The sequence below is a fragment of the Epargyreus clarus genome, unplaced genomic scaffold (assembly GCF_041222505.1).
Source record: "Epargyreus clarus isolate Ecla_fem2 unplaced genomic scaffold, WU_Ecla_fem_2.2 ptg000011l, whole genome shotgun sequence".
NCBI classification, from domain to species: Eukaryota; Metazoa; Arthropoda; class Insecta; order Lepidoptera; family Hesperiidae; genus Epargyreus; species Epargyreus clarus.
Window position 1 is genome coordinate 49,462 of NW_027332219.1, and position 17,612 is coordinate 67,073.

General features: G+C 38.1%; 2 protein-coding genes across 2 annotated transcripts in view; both read left to right on the forward strand.

Annotated features, from left to right (window-relative positions):
* LOC140745774 (uncharacterized) overlaps positions 1-17,612 on the forward strand; it is a 124,215-nt gene that overhangs the window by 12,331 nt on the left and 94,272 nt on the right. The window contains exon 2 of the mRNA XM_073077669.1: positions 4,045-4,147. Within this exon, the coding sequence (XP_072933770.1) occupies positions 4,111-4,147 (37 nt within the window). The 5' untranslated portion in view covers positions 4,045-4,110. The remainder of the gene's footprint in view (positions 1-4,044; positions 4,148-17,612) is intronic.
* LOC140745962 (uncharacterized) lies at positions 13,110-14,482 on the forward strand. Its single transcript, XM_073077950.1, has one exon. It carries the CDS (start codon positions 13,110-13,112, stop codon positions 14,457-14,459), a length of 1,350 nt encoding a protein of 449 aa, XP_072934051.1. The 3' UTR covers positions 14,460-14,482.

The following is a 17,612-nucleotide window of genomic DNA, read 5'->3' on the forward strand; positions in this document are numbered from 1 at the left end:
GTCGGGTAAAAAAGTAATAAAAGAACTAGCTATCTAGCACTACAAAAAATATAACAAACTCGGCCAGTACACAAACAACTAAACAAGTTCCTTTCGTATAAGATGCTCAGTGTTTCTGTGTGAGTTGCCATGGCGACGGTGTATCAGGCGCTATCAGCACGCGCTATAAATCCGCGGTTATCAGGCGCCGGCCCACTGACGCCGCGGATTATGTAGCTCGGGGTAGAACGGAAATATCTTTACAGAAGAAAGACTTTATTATTTAGTACATGTTTCTATACAATCAGCAATTTTATTTTATGGTAGAGTTACGAATAAATTTATTTACTCAGATATTTAGACATTTTAAATTATAAATGAGCTATGTAATACAACAAAATTGAATGGGATATGCTATGCTATGCTATGCTATGATGATAAATAAAATAAAATATGAATATGAATGAAATTAATTTCATAAAAATAATAATGAACTTTATTTACTAATAAAACACCAAGAAATATATAGGTACGTTAAGAGTTACGAAAGCAACGACTAAATAAGTGAATAATTTATGAGTAATTATGAAAAATTAAAATAATTCGAATGTTGTTTTTATAACCTTTATTTAACTTGATTGAACTTTAAAACAATTAACTCCAACAATTGTGTTAAAATTTTGAATACATATCTGAAAACAATGATGATTAGTGTAGTGACGTCATTCTGAATCCAATATGGCGGACCTTCTAAGTTGGCGGATCATTTATTTTTTATGACGATCAAATAAAGTTTTTTGAGAAAAATATTAAGAACAAAGCAGTCTTATACATGCACATAATTCGTATATTCAAACATTTGGAGCCTGTTTTATTACTTCTCTTATTCGCCCAATCCTAAAACTGGGTTAGACTTTAATGCATTGTTTACCGGTTATTATCTTTTCTCTCGTATACATCCATTTTGATGTGAAATTTCCAAGTATATTTTCTCCACGGCGCCGCGCCCCGAACTAGCTGAATGCCTCGATAACTGCCAGGAACTTCGCAAAACACTTCCTTCCTCCATACACATGCGAATATACAACTACCCTACAAGAAACGGCTTAACTCTAAAGCACGCTTGAGTGAAAATAGATCTGAGTTTCTCAAAAATAAGGTTCAATATTTTATAATAGTATGAGTTCCTATTTCGCGACATTATAATACGTATCATGAAGCTACTGTATTCTTCTGGGATCGCTTGTTTCCGAAGAGACTTATTGCGATTGTTGGACAAGGAAAATTGAGTCTTGTGCTGCTTTTAACAGGCTTCAGTGTTGCCTTACGTTCCATTCTGTTTTCTATACTTATTTGAATTTATTTTCAAAAAGTCTTGACTCTATATGTCCTTACGTGAAAATCCGCTCTAAGATCTTACAATAAAGCTCAGATTCGTTCGTGAGTATCAAAAACCTTTATGCCTTTACGATATCAAAGTATTCTCCCGGGAGATGTAGTATCGCAGCATCCTAACACGTTATGAGCGTCGAACGAAATTGGACTTGATGTTAACGACATAAGATTCAAATTCAACTGTCACCCCGAATAGATTTTGGCATAGATATATAAATGTAGTAGAATTGACGCAATCGAAACAATATTTTATGGGACGTGTGAGATAACGCCTGGAGCTGGAACCTGCATTGTCACTGCCTGCAGGGGACTGTGTGACCTAAGGCTCCAGTCTAAAGTTCGATTTCCGATGGTCAACATTTATAGGCTCATGCCAGATTTAGTTTGGATTTACAGATCGAAATTCTTTTATGGGTTCTTAGCCTGTTTTGTAACGTAAGATTTCATATATGGGTAGTTTTAGTTTTCCGGAAATAAAATAACTGAAAACATATTAAAACCAACGGTGTGCACTTGATTCCACAAAGTATCTGCCATATCAACATTAGGCTTGAGCAAAGTACAAAAAAGCTTTAACTCTTTATATATTAATTACTACTATACCTGTGAGTTTTTACCCGACTGCCAAGGAAGGGTTATGTTTTTCGCGCGTATCTTGTATGTTTGTCTTTCTTTATTTGAATCGATCTTACAAACGGCTGGATACATTTCGACAGTTAAGGTGTCATTATATTCGTCTCTATGACCCGAGTGTCCTTAGATAGGTGTTAGAAAAAAAAAATCAAAAGGGCGAATTTTTGGCGCGAAATAGTGACACATTTAAAAAAAAAAGTTTACGGAACCTATCGAGTGGGGTATCAAATCAAAGTAAATTAAACGTAGATTATAAAAACATATTTGTATATATATAAAACAGTAAGATGACTGACTGACAGACTAATTAAATGACTTTTTCAGTTTTTAGAAATCAAACTACAGCCAAAACCGCTCAACTTAGCGTTCTGAAATTTTGCACAAAGGTTCACTATATAGCGTAAATAAGTACTAAGAAAGGCCTTTTGGAAATTCTACCCCTAAGAGGGTAAAAAAGGGGAAAACGGTTTTTTTGAAATCCTTTAATTTTGAAGCAACTGCTACAAAATTTTGTATTTGGCTTTCTGGATAGGAACAAGGACAGGTCTGTTTATCCCCATCCGAAAAATTAACCCCGTAGAGGGTAAAATAAGGGTTAAAAGTTCATTAAAACAATCGTCAATTTTGAAGCAAACACTATGAAATTTTGTATTTAGCTTGTTGGATAAAAATAATGAAATTATATCCAATACGAGGTAAAATAATGACTGGAACTTTGAATTACTGAAGTTATATATTTTATAGAGCGTAAATGGTGGATTGCTTTTGCGAAATAGTAACACGTTTTAAAAAAAGATAACTAAACCTATCGAGTAGGATATCAAAATAAAGGAACTTAAAAGAGATTACACATACGTTATATAATATATACATATGTATAACTCATCGAGATGACTGTCTGACTAAATGAGTAGTGTTGCTGTGATAAAGATGCAAAGGGAAACCGCTGAACTTAACAGTGCTGGAATTTTAATCATAGGTTCTTTATATAGCGTAAATGAGCGCTACGAGGACAAAATAGGATAATATTGTTAGAACATATTTTGTTTTTGAAGCAGATACCTACTATGAAACTTTGTATTTGGCTTTCTGGATTAAAATAATAAAACGCCTATTTCTCCGTTTTTGGAAATTCTACTTCAGCTTTTATAGTGCAGTCGGGTTTTTTGATTTTTTAATTAATTACTTGTTAATAATTATATTGCATATTTTAATTACCATTTAAAAGGTGATATAATCATATGTAGTTCATCTCCGAAGGCACCACCGCAACACTTCTGCCTAATAAGAACAGTGTTCAGCGTTGCTGTGTTTGAGAGGTGTGGTAAGGGAGACATACTTACCCGCGGCATTCCAACTTAGTCCTCAGGGATAATAACTCATTATTGTTGGAACCTTAGGTTGGAATCTAATCTTATCTCGGGTTGATTACAGATGTCCATGGATGGCATTTCTAGTTACCATCAAATAGTCTGTACGTATCTCTTCGTTTGTTATATCAAACTTATATAAAAAATTAGTAGAGGCCGCGGCTTGGCCCTTTAAAAAAATAACATGACCTACATATAACTGAAAATTTGTACCTTCATTAGCATGACAGTGACGCCATTTATCGAAAATTCACCACACACCAACTCACAAACCTTCGTGGGCTCATGCATAACAACTTTACTAAAGATTATCACTTGATCAGACAATGATTTTATATACATATATAGATAACGATATATAGCCTAGTGGTTAGGAAACTCGGCCTCTCGGTCGAAGGGTCCGAGGTTTAAAGTAGTTCAAACCCCAGGCACGCAATTTATGTGCGAATTAGAAATTAATTATCATTTGCTTAAGCGGCGAAGGAAAACATCGTGAGGAAACCTGTATAACTCAACGTATATGAAGTCTACCAATACGCGCCTGACCAGCGCGGTGGACTATGGCCTAATCCTTCTCATTCTGAGAGGAGACCTGTGTCCAGCATTGGGACAATAATGGGTTGAATATGATGATGATATAGATAATGATCAGTTCCCTTGTCCACAGATGCTCCCCCCCTCGAGATGAGCAGCGCGCGCGCGCCCCCCGCACTCGCCCCTCCCCGCCCGCACCATGCGCGCGCTCCTTCTCTTTTTCACGTTCTTCTACGGTGAGTACCTTTATTATTATTTACTATATTTATTTCAGGTAAACAACTAAAGGATAAATGTAAAAAGTTGCATTGAAATCTTAGAGAATTGTGTCACTATTCTGTTTGGTAAATTTAGACACGCCAAACTCAAACACCTATTATATAGAAATACCTATTATGTATTACTTCATAATAAGTATCAAAACATAATTATATGAAAATAGACCAGATAAACGGATAACAAAAACGCGCTTATAAATAGGCAAATTCGCGTGCCTGCTTCTTCTTAACTTGGCCCAACACACTTCAAGTGCTCTTATAAATCTGAGCTTCAAGTGATTTATACATAATTATGATTTCATTCATTTTATTAGCATGTCTAATATAACCTGTAAATGTTATATCAGTTGTACATTTTGTGGATAATTGCAGGTCGTCTGCCGCAATATGCGCAAATACTCGTAAGTCGTATATGCCGGGTCAAATGAAAGCAACTAAAGATACTATTTTGAATAATTACATTTGATTAACTATAATTATTGACCCTAAATAAAATTAGATTTCTACATTAGGTCGACCACAGATTTGCCGCTACCCGCGCACTAAGCTGGACTGCTTCGGAAAAGTGTGTCTACATTTAGATGGTGGTAGAACCCTTTGTGGTTCGACTCCGGCGGCACCACCGCCACACCTATTTCTACCTAATAACAGCAGTGTTAGGCACTGCTGTGTTCCGCTTTGAAGGGTGTGGTAAGGGAGACAGACTTTTCCGTGGCGTTCCAGCTTAGTCCTCAGGGGTAGCGGCGCATCTGTGGCCGACCTCAGGTAGGAATATCTAATCCTATCTGGGGTTGATTACAGATGTCCATGGGCGGCAGTAGCCACTTACCATCAGGTGGACTGTATGCTCGACTGCTATTCCTATAAAAAAAAACCTTCAAAGAAGAATACAGCAGCGCTTAATACTGCCGTTATTACGCAGAGAGGTGTGGCAGTGGTGCCGCCGGAGTCGAACCACAGTGCGTTATATAAGCCTGATAGCTTTCGGTGAAGGAACCACGAAGCAACGTCCACAAGAATTTCCACCTCAGAAATAATTACGCTGCGCCTACAACAACAAAGTTTGAACTCGTCAACTCATTACACAAGTATTTACTTCAGAATTCGCCACTAATGGTTTTCCGTTGTCGAGTTTCGGGAAATTAGTCGCACCACCTCCGCCTACCTCCGAATAGTTAAAAGTAAACTTTTGTCTGATATAATTTAGTTATTTTGCTCATTAATTTTAAGCAGCCCAGTGATCGAAATTCAACCATTATCCTAAATATGCGGGGTCCTCATATAGAGATCCGATTTTTTGCGTTCGGTTTATGTTTTGAATCGTAATAGATGGATATTTAAAATTTGAAAAATGTACTTGTATAGATATTTGGCAAAGGGTATAGGCCTGGCTAGGTTAAGATAGGTATCATGCCTGGAGATGGGCCGTGCTCCAACAAACTCAGTTCAGAGTTTGTACATATATATGTAAGGTATTGCGAAAAATTCGATAGCGTGATTCAGAAGCCTATCTCTGGATGAGTTTTGGACCAAAGCTGTTTTGATAACAAATAGTAATGGAACAGAATCACCTGTTTCGAATTCGACTCTGATTTTTCTATTTTAATTTTATTAACTGTATAGTTCAACAGTTTTCGAGTAAAACGATTATGATACATGAACAAGACGGGACGAAATTACAAGGAATGCCTCTTTGGCTTTGTGTAAAGTTAATAAGTCAAAACGCATTATGAAAACAGACTAGCGGAAAATAACAACCGCTCTACTCTGGTTACAATTAATTATACAGTCCGTTACTATACTTACTGAATACAGAACTGGATGTCATTGCTCCGTGCCGTTGCTTTCGAAATTAACTCCAAACGAGCTCGAATAAAGTGTATTTTAGAACAGTTTAATTAATAGGACCCAAGAAAATTCATCTCACAATTTATTATTTTTCGCAAAGTTTCGTGTCGAGTCCTTATAGTGGTTACGCGGTCGGAATAGGGCTTCTAGTTGAATGTTAAAATCGACCGCTTCTGTGACAAATAGTGTTGTTTTAAATGGTTTCTTGTCGCGGATTGCGTGACTTGATCGCTGTTTGTGTCGGCCTTCACTTCGTTAATGAAAAACAAACAATTCACGGCAGAAGATGCTCAATAACCGAAATATTTGTGAGAGATTTTTTGTGAAAGTAGCAGTGAGATCTTTAGTTATTTTCTCAGAAATATATGTTTTGTAAATAGAAGTAACAAACAAGCATGCTGTCCAGACAGTAATCGTAATACTAAAATAGTAGTAGTAGTGTAATAGTAGTGGAGTCGTTGTAATCATCTCCAGGTATAATGGAGAGATCTACCAGAAGTCGGCCACAGAGGCCACAGATGCGGCTACTACTCCTGATGACTTGGATCTGTGCGCAAGTGACTCTCTGTTACCTATTCAAACCTGTAGACAATAATGTTTTTATTAGACAGAAAATCATTAACATCGACCCATTATTGTCCCACTGTTGTGCACGAGACTCCTCTCATTGTGAGATGGATTAGGCCAGAGTCCACCGCGCTGGCCAAGTGCTTATTAGTAGACTTCACATGATTTTTTTATAAATCTCTCAGGCGTGTAGGTTTCCTTACGGTGTTTTCCTTCACCTGATAATTAATTTCTAATACGCACATAACTTTGAAAAATCAGAGGTACGTGCCTGAGATTTTAACCGCGGACTTCTCGATCGAGAGGCCGAGTTTCTTAACCACTAGGCTATCACTGACAAACAGAAAATAATAATAGATAAAAAATAGTATTTCCTAGAACATGTAGTTCTAAAGTTTAGTAAAATTGATAAAACAATAAAATATTAGCGATTCACCGTTGTAGAGTCAACTCACCATTATATGCTTTATTTTGGAGTGGAACACATGTTATTCCTGATTAATTTTATTAATTAATTGTTAAAACGTAAATAAAAATAAAATAAGTATAAAAAATAAACCGAACCCCTACTTAAACCACCAGGCACTGAGCCCACGGCGTAAAAACAAACTTAGATATTCAGGGTAGCTTTAAAGTTTCGCGCAAACTCCGCTTGGTGGCGCTTCTCCGCATATTTAATTATTTGTCGCAATAATTGTTAATTAAAGTTGTCTGTTTAAGATGACAAGTTGTCTGTTTAAGACACTTGAATAACATTTGCTTTAGAAAACGATTTCAGAAATGAAATAAAATTCGTGTGTGCGCAAATTACTGAATTTTAAAGTGTTGTTTCATTGATTTTTAGGGTTTATTTGCCCTAAGGGTCAAAGGGGGACCCTATTCCTCCATATTCATATATCTTTATTTGCTAGAATAAGGTACAATCGTTCCTAAAATTATATACAGTACTCTTATCTTGGCTCGTCGGCATGCAAATTATTAGTCAGTTACGTATATATATCATAATTATTACAAACAACACAATATACTAATATCGGCTGTCCGTCTATCACAACACTTAATTTCTTGAACCGTAATAGAAAGACACTTTAAATTTTTGACAGTGTGTGTTGCTGTGTCCGCTATAACAATGAATAACTAAATTAGAAGAAAATAGCATGCAGTCCACCTGGTATGTGGTCATAGGCCTCCATTGATTGTAAAATAGGATATAGAAAAGGTCCTAGTACTTGAAGCTAATGTTGCTACCACTGACACTAAGATGGTCGCTTTAAATGTAAGTTATCTGGCATCCTTTCTCTTCCAAATGCAAGAACTACTTCATCTAGATACATATGTCGACAGTAAGTATCTGCCCGGTCCTGTTCCGGTAGTTCAGGGACCAGAACAGGGCTACGGTATCCCCTGCCTGACGAAAGAGACGACTAAAAGGGGCTTCCGAGGTTGCGGGCGGCAAAAGTGGGATCTCGAACCGCCTGGCTAGTGCTAATGTATCGGTCGCATACCGTCGTATACACCGGACGGTGTGGTGATACAAACTCATCTAGGCGGAGCCCGAAGGCCCAGTGCGTTGAGAGGACTCGGGTCACGTTCCTTTGGAGATCCCGGAGTCCTCTACGCAGCGCTGAGGACGGCCACCTGGGGTTGGGTTTAGTGCGGTAAAAGTCCCACATAACCCTGAGTCGCTCCCACGGCACCGGGTACCTTTTGAAGGTTTCCCCCTCGAGAAAAAAAAGGTATCTCCCCGATCGGACCATACTTGTTCTACTACGTTTCTTGTTTATTTTAAACCATATTTATGCTTGATCATTCTTCAATAATATATTTAAATTATGTCCACCCTTTAGATACTAAGAGGGGCGTTAGTTATGTCTATGACATAAAATATGTAAAGATAGATTTAAAACGTACTTAGGCACATTAGCAGCCTATAAACCCCCTCTACCCCTGTACCCCCGCTCCCCGGACCCCGACCCCCCCGACCCCCGGACCCCCCGGACCCCCGCAGTAATCTGTCATCGTGACATTCTATTCAATCACTCGAGTTCTCGCTAACATTCAAACTTTGTATACATGAATCGCTTTTGATTAATGTACGTAGGCACATCCAGGATTTATTTTAGATAAAATATGGCTGTGCTTAAATGATTTCTAAAATAAAGCTGGGTGTTGAATGTGGATTTAAATTATAAACTACAGTAGCTTTAGTATGATTTTTTACGTTTTTAAAAAATGACTGATTTTGTATTTGTTTACGTATTTACCCATACATTTCCAATAATCGTCTTTAGAGGACTGTATCGGAACTGATTGGAAATGTATGAGAAATAAGTAAACACATACTAAATCAGTCATTTTCGTAAAAACGTAAAACCTCATACTAAGGATACAGTGGGAAAGAATGTGAAATTGTCAAAGATCATCATCTGACATTTTTTTTTCTACCAGAAATTCTCAAAGATAGTCATTTGAGAAGTCCTTCCTACTAAAAATCAGCATTTGATAAATTTCTTTCTACTAGAATTTCGATCCTTGTCAGTAAAAATTGGATTGTTTATTAACAAGCGTTAATCAAACCACGAGCAGTTATACCATTATTTCGCCAACAAAACAATATTCTTTGCATTCATTCCGGTGTGACGAATGCCGCAGTAATCTGTCATCGCGACGCCAGTTTCAATCATCTTGCTTCATCGTAATGTGGCAATACACGGTGACAAGCGGAGCGATATTGTGGCATAAGCGGAACGGTCTTAGTAATTTTGGTTTTTTTCGTACACGAAAAGTAAAAACGGGGCACTTTTACTAAGCCTCCCTTTTACTGTCTGTCTGTCACACGGTTCTATATCTACAATTATAATTAAAGAAAGTCTCATATAAATACATATTTTAGGTCTCCCTAAAACACATTTCAAATAGGAACACAGCGGCGCTTAACAATGCTGTTATTTAGTATACGTATATGTTTGAAATAGGTAACGGCGGTATCATAGGAATCGAATAACAGAAGATACTGCCATGTCTCGTTTATGTTCGTTTAAAGCAAATAATATGACTAAAATTTATATTTAATCTATTCTACGAGTGCTACATTTAAAGCTACGTGGCAAACTAGGTATATGAGATATGTATCCGTTATTATTTTTAGTTAGAGCTTCTGGATGGCTTTAAGTTTTCTAACAGATGTCAATGATCTATATATTATTATAATGTTATAAAATATCTATTTAGTCTACTGTATAAAAAATATGTTTAATTTTATTAACTGCATCTATAAGTTTAAAACCTTATCTTACAAAAACTCTCCTCCGCTGTCTCTTATATAACGTGAAGGTACCCTAAGCTACTTCGGCGGTTTCAAGGAAAATGGAAAATGTGCCCATCGGCGCACATAATAACCGCGAGCTCGGATTGCTCGCAATACCAACAATGCTCCGTTTCTCCAAATAACGAAATTAATTCATTTGAAGGTGTAAAAGTTCTTACAGTAAGTATGTACTCAATTTCATAGTGATAATTTAAAGGTAGAACTCTCAGGCTACTGCCGCCCATGGACATCTGAAATCAACCCCATATAGAATTAGATATTCCCACCTGAGGTCGGCCACAGATGCGCAGCTACCCCTTAGGACTAAGCTGAAAGCCTCGGAAAGTATGTTTCCCTTACTACACCCAAACCAGAACACAGCAGCGTTTAACACTGCTGTTGTTAGGCAGAAATAGGTGTGGCGGTGGTGCCGCCGGATTCGAACCACATAGGGTTCTACCTGTAAAGTTATAAAACACTGGCGGTCTCAGTCTACGAAGCTTGACGTACAGTCGTGTAAGGGTTGCAGGGTACCCTCCATGATATGAACAGCGAGCCATCTCGCTGACGGTAACAAATGTGGGTAACTTCCGGTTCACATAATGCGTCATTTCCGGGACCATCTCGAGTGCGTCAACTCACATTCTTAAATATACGATTTTATATGTTACGTGGAAACTCGTATGTACATTATCGTGTGTATGAAAACGAAAAAGTAGCCCAATTAACAGCTTTAAGGCGAACAAATATGATTATTTGGCCCGGATCATTGAGGTACATTAAAAATAATTGGCCAAGTGTGAGACGAACTGGCACAGGAAGGGTTCCGTACTACAAAAAATCATTTGTTTTTTATTTGTTATCATATAAGTCATAGAAAGTAAAAATTTGAACTGTCTATATATTACAGTTGATATAGCGAAAACCACCGAAATATAGGGGATTCTTGTATGGCGATCCCCATTTATTAGCGGTTGAAACTCAGCCTCAGGGCTTAGGGATCCGAGATTCGAAGCACTCCTCTGATTTTTCAAGTTATATGTGAGTATTAGAAATTAATTGTCACTTGTTTTAACGGTTAAAGAAAACATCGTGAAGAAACCTGCATACCTGAGAGACCTTAATGAAAAGTTCTTAACGGTATGTGAAGTCTATCAAAACGCACTGGGCAGCGCCGTGGACTATGGCCTTATCCTTAGCAGTGGTACAGTAATGGGTTGTCGACATAAGATTACCAAGCGTTTTCTATACTCGGAGCTCCACACTAAGATTCCTTTTGTCGTGGGTGCCATGAACACACACATAGACAAATACACAAACACCCAGACCCAGAAACAAAAATCGAAATTCATTATTTAGATATCTGTCTGGCCGGGGATCGAACCCGGGACCCTTTGTGCGTCAGACAGGTATGGTGACCGCTCCGCCACGCGGGTATGTGAAAATAGGTAGTACAATTAACTACTAGTAGAGTTATATGCAGATGTGGTTCATAAGTAGGTACTTGAAATATATTACGTGTTAGTACAGCTATACATGTGTGCGTGAAGCGATTGTTAAGGACACAGCCGTAAACCACTCCTCGCATAGAATTAACATACGATATTCTACACCGCTGGGACTTACGAGGCTCGTTTGCAACCTGCGGGAACGACACGATCACGACGCGATATGTTATTTTCATGTAACTTTAAAATTTTCATCGATAATAATTCAATTATATGTAACAATATGGTGCATTGGGTAGGAAAAGACGTGTCACAAAGTTGTTACTTATTGGTAATAAGTCTGTCTGATTTTATGTAAACCGTCAATACAAATTCAATTTCTATGCCAATGTAAAATCTTTTATGCCAATGCATAATAATTTAATTAATGCACTCTGCTTGAGTATTGCAATATACAATATACATATTATCTTCCTATTAAAAATACTTATTAATCTTATTATTAATTCGTTCTTGCCACGAACGTGCAAGATGTGGAATGAACTTCCTCCTGAGGTATTCCCGGAGCGCTATGACATGGGGCTCTTCAAAAAAGGTGCCAAAAGAGCTCTCCTTCAAAGCCGGCGATGCATTGGCGACTCCCCTGGTGTTGCAAATGTTCATAGGCGACGTTGACTACTTTCCATCAGGTAGTACGTCTGCTTTATCTTTAGGCTTAAGTATAAAAATATATATATTGCATCGTCGTCATACATATTAATAATGATTACAGTCAGTTCAATGTAAACAATTTAATGTGTCGATGATGTCAGTGTGTATTGGGATGACAGTTTTTGTGTTACAGTCAAAGTGATCAAATAGCTATTATATATAATGACTGATTATCATGTATAATACCTAATTTGTCCAGACAGTATGATAAATTAATCACTTTATCTGGCCGTCATAATTAATAGCAGGTTAAAGTTAGTAAATATGTTATTGTAAAAGCCTGAAGTACGGTAAATCTTAAGATTAATTAAAATTATTAATAATGAATTCTGTTGTATCAACGTCTTCTTGTTGTTGTATTAGAGTAACTATGAGTCATATAGTTTGGGTCCAAATTATCGTGAATCGGACCCACCCGAAACTTAGTATGTACTTAAATAAGTGATATAAATAAGCGATCGGAGATTCTTAAAGTATGTAATTTTTATTGTGAATGTCCTTATTGAATCCGCCCCATAGCTGATTTACGTACATCGCGTACAGAGATCTGGCGTAAAACATCTGGACCATCTGGACCCCAGATAGGATTAGATATTCCTACCTAAGGTCGGCTACAGATGCGCCACTACCCCTGAGGACTAAGCTGGAACGCCTCGGAAAAGTCTGTCTCCCTTACCACACCCTTCATACCGGAACACAGCAGCGCCCAACACTGCTGTTATTAGGTAGAAATAGGTGTGGCGGTGGTGCCGCCGGAGTCCAACCACAAAGGGGTCTACCACCATCAATTAAGATTTTATACATAATGGCTAGATATTATGTATAATATCTGAATTTATTTCTTTGGCTGTAACATTTGTATAAACCTTGATTGCCAAGTTTTACTTTATAGCTCTATATTATTCAATCTAATAACATGATAACCGGGTCATGACCCGTGGTCTCCCAAAAAACCCATTACGTTACGACACGTGTTTTCAACTGTTATATATGGACAAAACAGCGAATTACTTTCAGTGTCATTTCGTGGCCACACACTATGTATCGGTGTGGTAAATTATCGTTGACTGTGCTATTCGGGTGTTCGGCTGCGCTGTTCTCGCTGGTACAGTGTGATGAATACAACAAAGATAAATACTCCGTGGGATTGTTCGCCGCTTTCGCAGTTGGATTGAGTGGAAAACGCGAACATTGTATGGGAACATGTTACGAGAATAATCGTAAGAATCAAGTCTGCCAAGTGGGTCGGAAAAACAGCGATGTCGGTACCAACTGTACACTAAGCGATGAATTTGTGGCAAGGTACTACACTGTATACAACAACAATCAGACGCGACTGTGTATGAGCGACTGTAGTAACTTCAGCGGGAGTTCAAAGAAGTGGTGCGTAACTGATACCAACTGGAATGAGTGCACTACAGAGATTCCTCGTCGGCTCACACGTAACTCAGCGAAAGACTCTCATTCTTCCGGAGTGGTATACGTAGCAGATAATCCGACTGATGCTGGAACAAGATGCGTAACTCCCTGCGCAGCGACTGACCATTCCATGTTAACGTTTAAGTGTCACGACACGAAGAATAAATTAGTTAATTGTTACCCGTCACCGGACACCACGATAATGGTTCAAAGTTTTCACAAGTACGCAAGTAAACGCCCTTACAATATTAACGATAAAGACCAATTATTTGCTTGTCCGGTAAAACCACACGGTCGCCCACGTCGCCAAGTTGACGACGTATTATATACACGTAAGTTAGAACAGATATTTAACGGCATAAATACGGTCGGACAGATGGCTACACTTATTTCTCAATGGTATCCTGTTGAAACACTACGACGGCCCGATCCGAACATTTATCCAGATCCTTCAACGGAGCCGATAATAGAATATGCGGTTCACATCTTACCCGCCGTCGACGGCGGTCGTCAAGCCATATTGCCCATGATGGTAAGAGCCATATACAGCATCAACACATTAGCTACTTCGGAGCGAGGCAGATTCGACGAGGTCAATTACGCCCGCCAAAATCCTCGACCCCAAGATGATCATGGCCATTTAATTGGGCATGCGTTGGGTGGCACTAAAAACCCATACAATATTGTCCCACAATCGAGACCTTTGAATCGCGGAGGACCGTGGAGTTACTTGGAAAGGATCATGAGAAATTATATCAACAGCAACCCAAGGGGAACAATAGAACATATAATAGTGGTCAACTACGACTTCACAGTGTCTTACCGTCCCACCTGTTTCGCTATAAGAGTGAGATTTTACAACGAGCACAGAGAACTGGTTAACCAGTACGGTCATAGACTGAACTCTTTTGCGGAAAACATTTATGAAAATTTCTATTTGATCAACGAAAATAATCCATGCGGTACTTAAACTATTATTTTTAGACATGTACAATTGTTTCCCTATACTTTGTCTTATTTCTTTCATGTAATGAGTAAACATGTAATGGAATTACTGATAATTAATTGTGTTTTACTCATCTTTATCAAAGAGTGATTTGCGGTCAGTATATTACTCTTCAGCATTTTTAAGGTTCCGTACCCAATCCATTTGTCACAGGGCTTTCTCTTAAACCTCTTAAACCGTAAAAGATAGACAATTTACAGAGTATGTGTGTGGGTGTGTGTATGTATATGTCAATGTGTGCATGTGTGTGTATGTGTGCATCTATAATAACAATTACTAAAAAAAATTGAAAATAAATCGGGGTCGCCATGCAAGAAAACGCTATTCTTCAGGAATTTTCGGTTTACCATAATCGGTACACGGTTTAAATTTTCACAGTATTTATTTCTACGATTGTTATGATAACAAGTCAGAAAAAAAAGAAACTTTTTAATTCGTTACTAGAGAACCCTGCGAGGTTACACATCGTATCGTAGTCGTGGCGTCGAAAGGTTATCGTATTACATATCTACAGGAAAACAAACATTAATAAACATAAAGTTTTTGTTATACTTATCTAAAATAAATTCTTGCGAGGGTTATTGCCACGTTCTGCCAAAGACATGGGGCTCTTCAAAATAGGTGTAAAAAGAGCTCTTATCCAAAGGCAACGATGCATTGACGACTCCTCTAGTTTTACAAATGTCTATCATCATCATCCTAAACCCATTACTGTCCCACTGCCGGGAGCGGGTCTCCTCTCAGAATGAGAAGGATTAGGCCATAGTCCACCGCGCTGGCCAAGACTTCACATACCTTTGAAATTTTCTTTTTTATAAATCACTCAGGTATTCAGGTTTCCTCACGATGTTTTCCTTCACCGTTTAGCAAGTGATAATTAATTTCTAATACGCACATAACTTTGAAAAATCAGAGGTGCCTGGGACTTGAACCTCGGACCACTCGTACGAGAGGCCGAGTTTCTATAGAGGCTATCACTGCAATATCACTGCCAAAGGTCCGTAAACGGCGATAACTACTCTCCATCGGGTAGCACATCTGCTAAATCGTTAGGCTAAATAAAATAATAATAATAAGCGTCGTGAAGTATAAAGAGTCGTCAGAGACGGTACGTCGTGCAGCTTGGTTCATTTGGAGGATATCCAAATTGAAGATTGTGAAGACGGAGCGTGTCGGTTGTAACTTCGCCAGTTCCTATATCTGCTTCTATATAATTGCACCTCAGGACACGGCTGCCCATTTAATATGCACAGGTGGTTTATTATTCTGATTCGACACCCATTGCGGTTAATATTTACACATATTTAAACAGCTTTTCTTGATTTTTAAAGAATAGATTCTTTAAGGAAGTAGAACCCTTTGTGGTTCGACTCTGGCGGCACCACCGCTACACCAATTTCTGCCTATTAACAGCAGTGTTAAGCGCTGCTGCGTTCTGATTTGTAGATGGTAAATGAGACATATTTTTTCGAGGCGTTCCAGCTTAGTCCGCAGTGGTAGCGGCAATGTGGTCGATCTCAGGTAGGAATATCTAATCATATCTGGGGCTAATTAAAGGTGTCCTTGGGCGGCAGTAGCCACTTACCAACAGGTGGACTGCATGCTCATCTGCTACTCCTATATTATAAAAAGTACTTATATTGTTTGTTGCACCATACCTACCGATTCTTCTATTCATCCTAAAAGTAACTTTATACAATAACCTTGTGTGAAAGAAATCGCGGTTAAGCGATACGGTCGCATTTTGTTTTACAAATGTTTATTTCATTGTGTTTATTTCTGTTCCGTGTACAATAGAAGGTATTTATTTATTTATTTTTTATTTACTCATATCTTACATCTAACATTACAGGGTTGCCTAATGCGTTAGTGTACTTCACCTAATACCTCAACTAGTTACATTTCTCTGATACGATTATATATCATTAAATTTAAAATAATTACAAATTAAATCAATTACAAAACCAAATTAAATCCAATGAAATACTTAATTATTAGCTAGAAGTATCCTATGTAGATGGACAGATAAGATTTAATACCCCCTCCTCTGAAAGTTCAAATGAGTAATGGATATTTTAAATCTATGTACAAATCAGCGTTGTTCAAAAGACAACTTGCTGCGGAGAAACTGATTCACGGCTGCTGGAAGTCTCTTGGCCTAAAAGAATTTTTCGCTCAGAGGTAAACACTGGCACACGCGCATAAGCACTTCCACACACTCACGTATACACACGCACACACACACCTACACACATATACGTACGACGAGGGCATGTACATTATCGGGGAATTTTATGTGCGAGCTCCCATCTATCAACTATCATATTTTTTGTTTTATGTTTTATAATATTTTTTGTGTGTCAATAAATGAATTTTATTATTAATACATGATTAATAAATAAATGAAATATATTTTCGTATACCACTAAGCGGAAGACAGACATTTTGAACTCACAGAAAGACACTTCAATTTAATTTATTTGCATTATACAAGATAACGAAGTACATTGAAAGGATCTTTTGGGTCCTAAAATTTAAACCCTAACTGCCATCAGACTAAAAGGAGGAGAGGATCCAAAAGGTTTCAAAAGCAAATTACATCATTCATTCAAATGAATCGAATAGAATTTGAATGGATCACGTAATCCAGTGGAACCGCCGCTCCATTCATTCAGCTCAATCATTCACTCCGGACCGATTTCCGCAGGTTCATCGCTCAATTCATCGTCCGAAGATTACTACTTATCCTATTTCACACGATATTGAAGTGTTAGTGAGGGAATGTTACGAATAAACGTGATTAAACTCTTCGTGGTTCAATTGCATCAGAACGAGTATCACTATTTCTACGTAACAGAGGTATTTTTTAAATATAGGAGTAGCAGACGAGCATTCAGTTCAGCTGATAGTAGGAGTATTCCTACCTGAGGTCGGCCACAGATACGCCGCTACCCCTGAGGACTAAGCTGGAATGCTTTGGAAAAGTATGTTTTCTTTACCACATCCTTCAAACCAGAACACATCAGCACTTAACACTGCTGACATAATACAGAAATAGGTTGATCCGTGGTGCCGCCGGAGTTGAACAACAGAGGGTTCTAACACTTTCAGAATGCC

What these genes read in the sequence shown, in the direction of transcription:
- LOC140745962 (XM_073077950.1), top strand. Translation starts at nt 13,110, where the DNA reads ATGTATCGGTGTGGTAAATTATCGTTGACTGTGCTATTCGGGTGTTCG.